We start from the raw sequence: 12,015 nt of genomic DNA, 5'->3' as shown, positions 1-12,015 counted from the left end.
TCTCAGTCATTCCATTACTCTGTTGCTCTCTCTTTGTTTTGCTCTATCATTATCACAATCATAATACCTTTCCAAACAAAATAAGAAATTGAGCTCTTTTGGTTAATATATTTCTCATAATTAAGCAATCCTATAATCCAGCAATCCTAATCCTTAAAAGGCATTACATTGTGTCACCTCAATTTTTAATCACCCCCTCAAACTTATCCAACCATCGGTTGCCGCTACATCATCCAATCACTCATGCGTCACCTCCAAGGTACTCTCTCTCTCTCTCTCTCTCTCTCTCTCTCTCTCTCTAACCCTCACGGCCACACCACTACAAGTCCGCAACACATTTATGTAATTTGTTTTTTGTGATAATTTTCTCTCTTTTTTTATTTTATTTTTTATTTCTATGTATCAAAAATTGACTTTGCTTGCGTTTTGTTTATGATAATTGGAAGTTGTATTCCAATTGATGCATATGAAGTTCATATTTTTTTTTAACTTTCCTTGGTCTGAGTTGAGTTGAGTTTGACCCTGCCCAGATTTGGGATGTATAAAAGAAAAGTCACACTACTTATGCAAGTTTTAATTTCTTTACCATGCTCTAGGTTGTATCTTTATATTTCAGCTAAATGTATTATCATGTTTGAGAACTAAACCTTGGTTTGTACACATTTTTATATTTATTTATTTTTTTTTTAATTTAATAGAGAGGTTCTTAGTTTTAAAGAGGCCACTTTGTTATACATTATTCACTTCCTATAATTTTTATCAATCATCGAATACGTGAATTGCTCAAACAAATCCCAATCAGCTCTTCTTCCGGTAGAAGAATAGATAATAACAAACAAATCCCAATCAGCTCTTCTTCCGGTAGAGGAATAGATAATAACTATTTATATTGGAACGGATGGTTATCTTGATTCATTAGAAATTTGACAGATAAGGAAATTTCTTGTCCAGTTACCTACTTAAAAAATAATAAATCTCAATTTCAAGAAATTCTATCTTCTACCAAATCATTCACCGAGGAAGTGGGAGGAAGTGGAAGCCCTTTCGATAACACAAATATCTATTTAGTAGAATATGATATAACATGTGGCTTCTGCGGAATTCTTATGCATACCGAAAATGATACATGGATAAATGAATTCTAACTATTTTCAAACAGAATCATATGATTGGCAGATGTTTGAAATAGAAAGACGACGCATCCGTATGCATATTGATATCTCTAATGGGAGCATATGAAGGAGATGTCATTTTTTTGACCTAACCAATTTGACGAATTACTCCTAAAGGTTAACCTCCACCCTTGTGGGTAATCACAATGGCTCATCCATTTGCATTTCATGTAGTATTTTTAAACTTCGATGAAAAGCTGTATGTCGGGGTAATTTTAATAGGGTAAATTACTTGTAGCAAATATTGTTACAAGTTATATAAGCAATTCACAAGTTCCTTCAAGTTATATGTTTCCTTCTGCAGAAGCTTCAAAATAACAGACTGCATTGAATTGAGATGACCGTGAATGTAGAGGTCCTTCATATAGTTGGTATCAAGGGCTTGAAACTATTATGTCCATAGTGATTAATTAAAGTTTCAAATAAGCTAAAATAAAAAATTATAAATTATAGGTTTCGAAAAATCTCACTTTTTGGTTAAATCAATACCTAAAACATTAAATTTCCCAAAATATATTTAGAAAAAGGTTTAAATGAAACTCCACAACCTAGCAGTCTTAAGAAAGTTAAACATATACACCAACAAATCACAACCAAATAACTCACAAACTTCTTCACAAAAACCTGACAATTGAAGGAGTGTTATATGGTGGATCCAGAGCAAATATGACCGTTAAACAAACCAAACTACTCGAGTTCAACTCGTTAAAAACTCATTCTACATCCATTGATTATACAAACAAGCTAAAATTAAACATGATTTTAAATTTGTTAAATTTTCTAATCAAGTTTGAATAGCCTGCTACTCAACTTGACAAGCTTATATTCATTATTAAATAAATAAATAAATAATCAAGATACTATACTCAAATCATGTTCGGATCGTTAAAAGCTCGTTCAAAATCAACTCGCTAGGTAAACAAGTCAAGTTCTAACATAATTTTAAACTCATTAGTTTATCAAATCAAGTTTCAACATACTAACCCTAAGCGCAAATTGCAATTACTTGCATACAAGTTCTACGCTATCAAAATATATAATTACATCATTTTTTTATTAATTCATTTATTTAAATTCTTTGTTAGCAATTATGGTTATCAAGAAACCACAAAAAGGACTAAATTAATGAAAGGCCACTTGCATGGCTCTCTTTATTTAACCTGAAAATATTAAACAGACAAAAAAAATATGAACAAAATCAAAAAAAGAAAAAAAGAAAGCAATCACAAGCACGAAACTCCGTGCCATGCATAAAAAATGTCTTTTAATAACTCTGAATTGCACACAGATCACTCTCAACTCCCACCTTGCTTCCCATGTAACCACCTATTCAAGTATTTTTCAACATTTCTTCACTAATTTTCCAACAATCCACTTTTCAAAGTTCCTAAATTGCAAGTTAAATGGAAATATAGATGCAATATCACAATTTCCAAACCCAGGGAAAACAAACAAAAACAAAATGTTGATCCCTATTTCCATTTTTTTAAATTCCTCCTTTTTATCGTCAAATCTGTTCTGGTAACATGCACAATATCTCATTACATCAGGAAAATATAAAAGCAACACTACAAACATGAGCAGATATCAACAGGCAAACGTAAACAAGAACTTTGCAGCATGAAATGCAGAGACATCCGAGGACTTTCAATCCCTGTACAATTATGAGTAAGAGGATACAAGAGATACGCTAATAAAAAATCACACAGCTTATATTTTCCCCTGAAAAGGTGAAACAGTAACTATTCACTGTCCGTTTGAAAACAAAAAACTATCCTAAAAGTTGAACCACCACACTTCAGAATTGCACAAAACCAGGTATGGAACGATAGTGAACCGAGGCCAAAAGTGGCACATCTATTGTTTTTTCTATCTTTTAGTACTAGAAACAGTGATATACTACTAGCCTAGCTTAATCAAGTAGTTTTGAAATTTACTGCAACCTTCCATATCCCAAATATGTCATGCGAGGCCAAGGGGTTAGCCCCAGGTGATAAGCTGCTTCACCAGTCGATTAGCCTGTGTTTGAGCTTCATCTGTCCCACAGCAGCACTCCCTTCCAGGTCCCCCTTAGATAGCTATAGGATGTTCTTACATAAACTAAAATAAGAAACAAAGATACCCACCACAGTCAACATCTTCTAAAATGCATATATGCGAGTCTATCTTGCAAATGCATCCGCAAATTCTCATATAATACACAAGGCTATTACCTCCAACGGAAGCCAATGAAAAGCAGACACACAGAACGGTACATACTCAAAGATAATCCTCAAAACAATCAAGCCTGGTAAGCTAAACAAGATATTCCTATTGTTGTCAGGTTTCACTTCCTCAAGAAATTAAAAACAAAACAGAAATGGATATCCATGGTGCAAGGTCCAGAAATAGAAGACGCACCAATTTGGACATTGCTATTCAAGGTCAAAACCATCCATAAAGCTTACTAATTTGAAACAACATGAAAGGTTCAACCATCATTGGGCATTCCTCATAAGTCACAACAATTAGAGAAAACAGCAAACCCCCTCAAACAAGAAGGAGCACATCAAAGTCCCCAAAACCTTCCACCATGATATCCTAATTGAGTAAGCCAAACCAAAGAATGGTAACAGCCAGTTTAGTGATAACTACAAAGCCATTCTAGAAGCTTAAAGAAACAAAGTAGAAGCCTCTAAATAAGAGGAAAAAATGCTTACATACTGAGCATTAAGCATCAGCAATCACTAATCTGATTCAAATTGCTCTAGACAGTCAACAATTGACTCTAATAACCACACCGATACAACACAGCTTTGAACTAGCATCACAACATTAACGACAGTCCATAGTAGGACTCAGTTAGAAAACAAGGACAATTACTACTATGTACTTAGCAGTACCTCTTACAAAGTGCCACTACACATCTAATCTCAACTAATTTACGAGTGCACTTCTCCATTTATCACATTTCACTATCAGTTTCTATGCAAAATAAATTGGTTTTCTTACCAATTTTCCAAATATTCTAGAGCTTCTTCGCATGATTACAAACTTCATACCAATGTGTGCATTCTCCAAGTGACTCACACATCTTAACTAACAGATTGCAATGTACTTAGCAATCTAGTTCATGTTTCCTCGCATTCTTCAATTCAATTCCAAAAAATTTACAACTCCTTTCATCATAGCAAGCCCCTTGCAAAGTCGTTGCTCCTTGCAACAAGTTACTTCTTTAAATTTAAAAAATTAAAGAAGAAAGCATGAATTCTGTCTTCTACGTCCATGTCTCTTTCCAACACAGTGAATACTAAACAATGAACAAAACCAAACTTAAAAATCCCATGACCTCATACCAAAAACATTCAAGAACAACGAGAGGTATTACAGGCAGGTCTTCAAACTGTTTGGACACCTGATAGATGTAGCATATTATATATACATGAAAAAATGAACCCAGCAAATAGTAGCACTGTACTCGGTAGGGTTACCACAGCAAACAAGAGGCATCCAAACAAATTGCTGTGATCAGAGACGATTGAGAAAGTTCGTAACAAATACATAAAAACCAGGCTCTCCTCTTTGCCCAAGAACTACAAACTTGCCTCCATTGACAAGTTGCGATTTACACATGGAGTGTGGTTTTTTTTGACCAAATAAATACCATACAGAATGGACTAATCTGACAAGATTAAATAATGATTCAATGCCCCAACATAAGGTCCATTTAAAACCCTTCTGCCAGTGGAAAGCGACAGTGGGTGCACAGGAGAATATGACTTGAGTTTGTAACAAATACTGTAGTCACTCCTGATATTATTAAATTTCCAATAGCAACTTAACCTCTCTGTCGTTATGACAGAATATGAAGTGAGTTCCAAAAAAATACTCAAGCAATTAACATCATCACAAACCTTTTGTTGAACTTAATCTGGATAAAGTGATATAACAACTCACAATTCTCTTTGCTGTTTAACTTGAATGTTCTTCGATGTTGGTTTCAAGTGTCGTAAACTGTATATAGAATTAGTCAGCAGACTTTCACACCTTCAGCATTCTTTAGCTGATACTTATCCAATGATTTCAACATATTCAAAGTTCCTTAACCACATTAAAGGCACCTTGCAGCTTGTCATAAATTTCTTCCCATAGAAACATATGGTTCGCATACCTCCTCTTTGTCCATCAGGTAAAATATTACATGGAGATGGAGCGAATAAAAACTTGCATTCATAAAAACCACAAAGGAACGTACTAAGCATATGTTGTTTTAATCTCTAAATATAACTCAGATTTCCTTACAACAGCAAAATAAGAGTAGACAGAATCCAAACTTTAGATCTACAATGGCCTGAAGTAACAGATACCCCTTTACTCAAAGCTAAATTCTCCTCTTCTCAACCATAAAAGAGGCTATTATGCTTGGCAATAGGCTTCTCCACATCCGTAGGCATCATAGTGCATAACCTTTGAATAATCCACATCCTATGGCAGCCTCTTTGTCAACTTAAATCTGTGCCATAGATAAATTCACAAGTAACCACAATGCACCCTTGTTTTTTCCAAGCACAGCTCTTATGATGAAGATACGGATGCCATGCCTAATGACAACCAAGGTCTTCAACAAATAAAACCAAAACAAACATCTAACTACTCGTGGCCTTACAAACAAATTGAAATAAAACTACACCTAAACATACCTCAATAGTATGATCCAGAACCACCGCTGCCCATGTAACTACCGCCACCCAATCCACGGCCAGAATACATTGACGAGTAAGAGCTACCGCCAACCTGCAATGTCAAAAAAGAAATATATGCAAGATTAAGTATTGACTCTAAACAGCAAAAAGGCGCAATAAGCAGAAGATTGGGCACAGAAGCATACATCAGATCCACGAGACACATAATCTCCACCATAGCTTGATGAGTACATCCCACCAACATCACTACTACTGAAAGAGCCTGCACAACAAAATGAGCACAAATGCATTTAACAGGACAAATATCAATGGTGACATGTTGCATGTACATCTTAGTCATAACTTAAAACGCACCTCCACCATAACCCATACCCTGACGACTGCTATAAAGCCCATGTGAATCCTGACTGGAGAGAGAAGTTCTGCTGCTACCATATCCCAGACTAGACCTCCCAAGTCTAACACAACCATGACACAGAAAGTAAGACATAGTAAGATGAGGCAACAATACAGATCCCAACACCGGAGGTAAATTAAACAATTATAATGAAAACTTGTAAAACCTGTCACTGTAAGCATCCCCATATTGTGAACCACTACCACTAAGTTCATAATCCAAACGAGCCCTCGACTGGCGTACTCCAGCATCAGCATAACGCGGAGGAACATCATCCTAGTAGAATTGACATATACCCAAAGCAATTCAGATATTGCGCTTTTGGCCCCAAAAGGACAAAGAATTAAAGAGTCAATTATAGTGTCACAATACCAGATGGTGCAGCAATTTACATACCATTGCACTATATGGCCGTTTTGACCCAGACATAGGGTCATAATCACGACCGCGTCCTTCACGGTAACTTGGAGGTGGCCTTTCAAACCTTTGCCCATATCCCTCATCTACATAAGCTCTCCTTGCTGCATTACGAGACGTAGTCCTAGGCAAATCTGAGTATCCAGATCCACGGGAGGAATAGTCATCCTTATATGATGGGCGCCTCTCTGCGGGAACCCTGGAAGGATACTCAGCAACAGCTCTGCCCCTAGGAGGAAGCTCATCACGACGACCATAATCCCTCTTCAAGCTACTCTTGGGGTATGAAGGAACTGCAGAAAGAGTGTTTACTAATCAACCATACAGCAGAAGAAATGTAGCCAACTGAACATGATAGAGAAGTGACACATACCAGGTGGCCTCCTCTCATAAGACCTTGATGGGGGAGGAGCTAAGGCCCTGCCTCTCACCGGCATGGTCATAACAGGACGTCTATCTCTAAATGTAACTGGTCTCTTCACCCCACGACTAACAGCAGGTGGCAGACGACTTCCAATTCCTCTAACCCCACGCATAGGAAGGCTGCGTGGAACTGGACGACCCCAGGGAGCCCTGACACCTCGTCCAGCCCCACGTCCAGGTCGGAAATCTCGAGCAACGTGTTTTCCTTTGCCTCTCTGCAGAGGTCTCGACAATCTGGCCCGCACTTTAGCCTGAAATATAACTAGCTTTTAGGAAAAAAATCAATCCATAATTGATACCAAAAATCTCAAGTTACTTAAGATGGACGAACCACCTTGTGTTCTCCTTCACCCAACTCTTCATTATTAATGCATTTAGCGCATGTCACTGCAGCATCATGGGTGCCAAATGTAACAAAACCAAAATCCTTTCTCTTGGCAGATGGCATATTACGAGCAAGCTCAATCTTCACGATCTCTCCATATTTTTTGAGAAGTAACCGAACACGGTCCTCATCCCATGAAGCAGGCAGACCATCCACAAACACAGTTTTAACCTACATCAGAAATAAATTTAGTTTGCAATCAACAAAAACCATTTCAAAAAGTGCCTACCAGAATGGTACAGAGGGTGCGATTCACAAAAATCACAACTGCAGAACAAGCATGCTCTTCACATAAAATCTCAAACCCTAACAGACCTGCATGCTCATAGAATGAGCAAAAAACAAGACATGAAGGAATGGAAACCAAATCTATAAAGTCGTCTCCGTAACTTGCCCTCTTCTTGCTCATTGCAGATGCCATTGCATACATTATACCAAGATCCCATTTATTGACCACAAAGAATGATGACAGAAGTATATCCACAACAAAATTGCCCAAAAATACAACAACATGAGGTTGCAAGCTTGAATACAAGGAAGATGTTATTTCTAGCACAAATGGATTAAACAGAGCTAAAACAGACTGCAGTTGTTATAATTACATGCAGAGAAGTTAGTCCAAGAAATTACCTGAGCCATGATTTCATCACCAGGGTCAATGAAGGAATCTGCAAAGGAAACCTTTGCAGGCCTGTCAACTCCAAACACAACATCTCTCTTCTGTAGACGCTTAAAGGCATCCATGGCGTCCGAACGAGCAGAAAACTCCAAGAAAGCAAAGCCCCTATTCAATCCCTCATTATTACTGTCTTCAACCAATGTCAAATCCTCAATATTATCAACTCCAAAATGTTTCAACTTCTCTTTCAACTGGAATCAAATTTAATAAGTCAGTTAGGAATTAAAGAACTCTCAATTACCAAATAGAGATAATCTGATGCTCAAGGGACATATTAGTTTGCCCAATCTACTTACAGCTTCCTTTGTCCATGTCTTGCATATGTTGCCCAAAAACAGGGTATCACTATCTTGACTAGGAGTAACACCACATTGCTTACCATTGACCTGGAATTTGTTTTAAGATTATGTGATTATTAACATATAAGCAAAATCATTTGCCAGAAAATTATGACCAGGTCAAGGAAATACCACTGGATTTTTCAACTCAGTAAAAGCTCGTTTTGCTTGTTCAACAGTTGCAAAACGCAAAAAAGCAAATCCTTTGTTCTTCTTAGTTTGAGAGTTCATCATTAGTCTGACCTCTGTCACCTCACCAACTTCACTAAAGACTTTCCTAAGATCTTCCTCAGTAGCATCCTTGTCCAAGCCCCCAACAAAAACTTCAAACTCCTTCCGCTTGCGCCTCTCCTTAAAAACGTCATGGTGTTCTTGTTCCTCTGCATCAATCACATTGGCATGCTCCTCAACAGCATGCACCTCATCCTCGCCCTCAAGTTCCTCAGGACCATCTTCCATTTCATCCTCTACCATATCACCCTCTTCCTCTTCACCTACATCCCCCTCAGCCTCTCCCTCAACTTCATCTCCCTCTTCCTGAACATCCTCCTGTTCAATTTCCTTCTCATCATAATCTACACCAACGTATTCTTCCGGTTCAGGTTCAGATTCAGGTTCATTATCCCCCAAGTCCAACCGTTCACCTTTTTCATATTCATCAACAGACTCTTTCACTTCGTCTCCCTCTGTCAGGCAAAAAAAAGATATCAAGACATCCAGCCAGTCAACAAAGTGAAATTCTGGATTACCGACATGGTCTCCAGCACCATCAAATATAAACATATACAAACATCTTTCATATCCTTCAATACCTACTTATTCATTAGGTCGTGAGCTGTAGAACAATTAAAAGTTCTAAACCACTAAAAAAAATTTCAGAATGCTTTGGTCAGCAATTAGTGCTCACTTATATGGTTAAAGGAAATAACATACAATGCTCCATTACTAAGAAATACTTTCCACCAGAGATCACAGCTGGTATATGCAACTAGCATCCACCCAGCCATGTTTACCAATTCATGGGGGAAAAGACAGAACCCTTTTTAATAGTATGGTATGGTGCAATTTTTTTGTGTTCAATTGTTTAACAAACAATTCAGAAGCCTTTTACGCTATGTTTGGTAACTTAGGAGAGAAAAGAAAAGAAATGATTACTTAAGTAATAAGAGAAAAGAAAAGAAAAGAAATGATTGTAATTTCTCTCCTTTTTGTTTGGATAAGTAAGAAATAAAAGAAAAGAAATGATTGTGATTTCTCTCCTTCTTGTTTGGTTAGATTTCATTAAGAGAAAAGAAAAGAAATTATTTTATATTATATTACCAAAATAACCTTTTTATATTTTCAATCATTTTATTTCTTTTATTTTTATAGGGGTAAAATTGGTATTATGAAAATATAAACATTTGTGGATTTCTTTTCTCTCCCAATCTCTCCACTTTTGGGAAGATTGAAAATAAGGGTTATGAGAGAAATGAGTTTCTCTCCATTTCTCTCTATTTCTCTCCATTTCTCTCCACTTAAAGATAACCAAACAAGGAAGAGAAATACATTTCTCTCTATTTCTTTTCTTTTCTCTCCAAATCACTCAATCCAAACACAGTGTTAGGATAAAACAGAAGCCGAGATTGGTTAAAAATCAAATCAAATCTAATTAAGGCCAAAAAACATTAAACAGCTAACCAAAAACAAAAACCATCCACGGTTTAATCATCTTCCAACCAAACAAACAGAAAAGGGAATACGAACCGTTCAATTGAGATTTGAACCACCCTTATCATCATTGTCATAGGGTTCAAATCTTTAACTCGAGCAAATCGAATATCATAAACAAACCCAGCAAGGAAGACATAATAATTGCCCCCAATTCAACAACCCAATCAATCAAATCAAGAAAAACACAACCTTGAAAACACCCAATTCCTACCCTGTAGTTAACATCAAAATACAAAATTCTAGAATTCAAATCATACCAAGATCTAATCAAAATAAAAAAAACTTACTCTTAGAAGAAGCCAGGCCATTCGCCCCCAATTTCACCTCGGATTTAGGATCAACCTCAGGCTCAGGCTCAGGATCAGCCACGGGCTCCGGCTCCGGCTCCGGCTCAGGTTCAGGTTCAGGTTCGGGATCAGCCTCAGGCTCGGTATCAGGCTCGGGCACTTTGCTCTCCACAGGCTTTTCTTCAACAATCTCCGGAATCTTGATCTCCTCCTTCACGTCAATTGGAACCTCCTCGACTTTGGCCGCCTCCTTCTGCGCCTTGGGAGTTCCGCGGGTGGTTCTACCGCCTCGCTTCGTCCCCGGCCCAGCGGCGGTTTTCTTCGCCGTTCTCGGAGGCATTGTTTCAGATATTCAACGGATCAAAAACACAAAAAAGATAAGAAATTTTACAGAAGATGCAAATCAAACGAAACCCAATTAAAGAAAAGGACCAAATCAATAGAGGAAAAGGGAGGAGGATTGGAGGGAAATTAGATGCAGTAGTTATAGAGAGAGAGAGAGAAGGGTGGCGTATCCGAGAGAGACGAAAAAACCCTAGAAAAAGAAGATTGGGGATCTATGGAACGAAACCCTAGTTCAGAAATGTATTTATTTATCTTATTTATTAAAAGATATTTAGAAAAGGTTTGGGTTGGGTGTTTTTAAGAAACAAAAATTGTTAAGGGTACTTTAAGTGGAGTTCTAACGAGACCTTTACTTATAGGGTTGTAGATCTCATTCATAAATGATTTTGATATATGTGATTTTTTTTTCTTTTTTTTGGTTACTTCATACCATATCATTAATGTTGTTGTTAGAGTTTCAAATTTAAAATTATGAATCATTGTTCTTTTAGAAAAATATTATGATCCTAAATAATTTATTAATTCTTTTATTAAAACTCTTATATGAATGAGAGTTACATAAATTTATGTGTATAGATATCACACTTATGTGAACGATTTAATAAAAAATTTTAATAAATTATTTAAAGTTTTTAATGTAACTCGGATTTTTATTATGGGCAAAAATGTCATCTCAATTTTTTTAAATATATTAGTGGTGGTCAACATATATATTATTCTTTAAAATTAAATATTTTATGAAATTTTATTAGTTTCAACTATTGAAAAAAAGAAAAAACATTTTTAAAGAATTTATATTTTATATATGCATGTTATTGTGAGTGAGTAAAGCAAGATATTAACTGTTAATAACTTAATAATTCATTTTGTAGTATAAATTGACAAATAGCAATTGTGAGTGAGTAAAGGAAGATATTAACTGTTAATAACTTAATAATTCATTTTGTAGTATAAATTGACAAATAGCAATTGTAGGAGTTGATAACTGAAGCATGCAACACTAGCATAATTTGCACACCAACAGCCTCAACAAATTTCGAAGATAACAATTTTAGCATCATCCTAATTATATTAAACAAATTACAAAAGAGTATAAAAATGGGTATGGCTTCTGTCCAGTCCGGGATCGGACTGGACCGTATTATTGGGCCTGTGGAGGCTCATTACAGGTCCCGTT

General features: G+C 36.5%; 1 protein-coding gene across 4 annotated transcripts; it reads right to left on the bottom strand.

Moving 5' to 3' along the window:
- Positions 1–2,626: 2,626 nt before the first annotated feature.
- On the bottom strand, positions 2,627–11,203 carry LOC114285749 (RNA-binding (RRM/RBD/RNP motifs) family protein). 4 transcript variants are annotated; one of them, XM_028228852.2, is made up of 12 exons: positions 10,494–11,203; positions 8,626–9,179; positions 8,452–8,541; positions 8,107–8,346; positions 7,426–7,647; positions 7,042–7,342; positions 6,648–6,961; positions 6,418–6,527; positions 6,209–6,312; positions 6,040–6,116; positions 5,852–5,945; positions 2,627–3,272 (listed from the first exon to the last, which is right to left on the bottom strand). In XM_028228852.2, the coding sequence occupies exons 1-11, from the start codon at positions 10,831–10,833 to the stop codon at positions 5,853–5,855; spliced, it is 2,445 nt and encodes an 814-aa protein (XP_028084653.1). In that variant the 5' UTR covers positions 10,834–11,203; the 3' UTR covers positions 2,627–3,272; position 5,852. The 4 variants fall into 4 exon arrangements, with proteins under 4 accessions (XP_028084653.1, XP_028084660.1, XP_028084647.1 ...); XM_028228859.2 differs by having other exon boundaries at positions 2,627–2,826; XM_028228846.2 differs by lacking the exon at positions 2,627–3,272 and adding an exon at positions 5,360–5,752.
- Positions 11,204–12,015: the final 812 nt, after the last annotated feature.

The sequence above is a fragment of the Camellia sinensis genome, chromosome 5 (assembly GCF_055761805.1).
Source record: "Camellia sinensis isolate YWXY chromosome 5, ASM5576180v1, whole genome shotgun sequence".
In the NCBI taxonomy this organism is placed as follows: domain Eukaryota; kingdom Viridiplantae; phylum Streptophyta; class Magnoliopsida; order Ericales; family Theaceae; genus Camellia; species Camellia sinensis.
Note: the sequence above shows the minus strand (reverse complement) of the source record. Positions and strands in the feature narration are given on the sequence as shown.

Excerpts from the sequence above, each read along its gene's own strand:
- LOC114285749 (XM_028228852.2), bottom strand. The coding sequence starts at position 10,833 with ATGCCTCCGAGAACGGCGAAGAAAACCGCCGCTGGGCCGGGGACGAAG. Across the intron at positions 8,542-8,625 it reads CTGAGTTGAAAAATCCAGTG|GTCAATGGTAAGCAATGTGG; the intron begins GTATTTCCTTGA and ends AACAAATTCCAG. Across the intron at positions 6,313-6,417 it reads GGGGATGCTTACAGTGACAG|ACTTGGGAGGTCTAGTCTGG; the intron begins GTTTTACAAGTT and ends TGGTTGTGTTAG.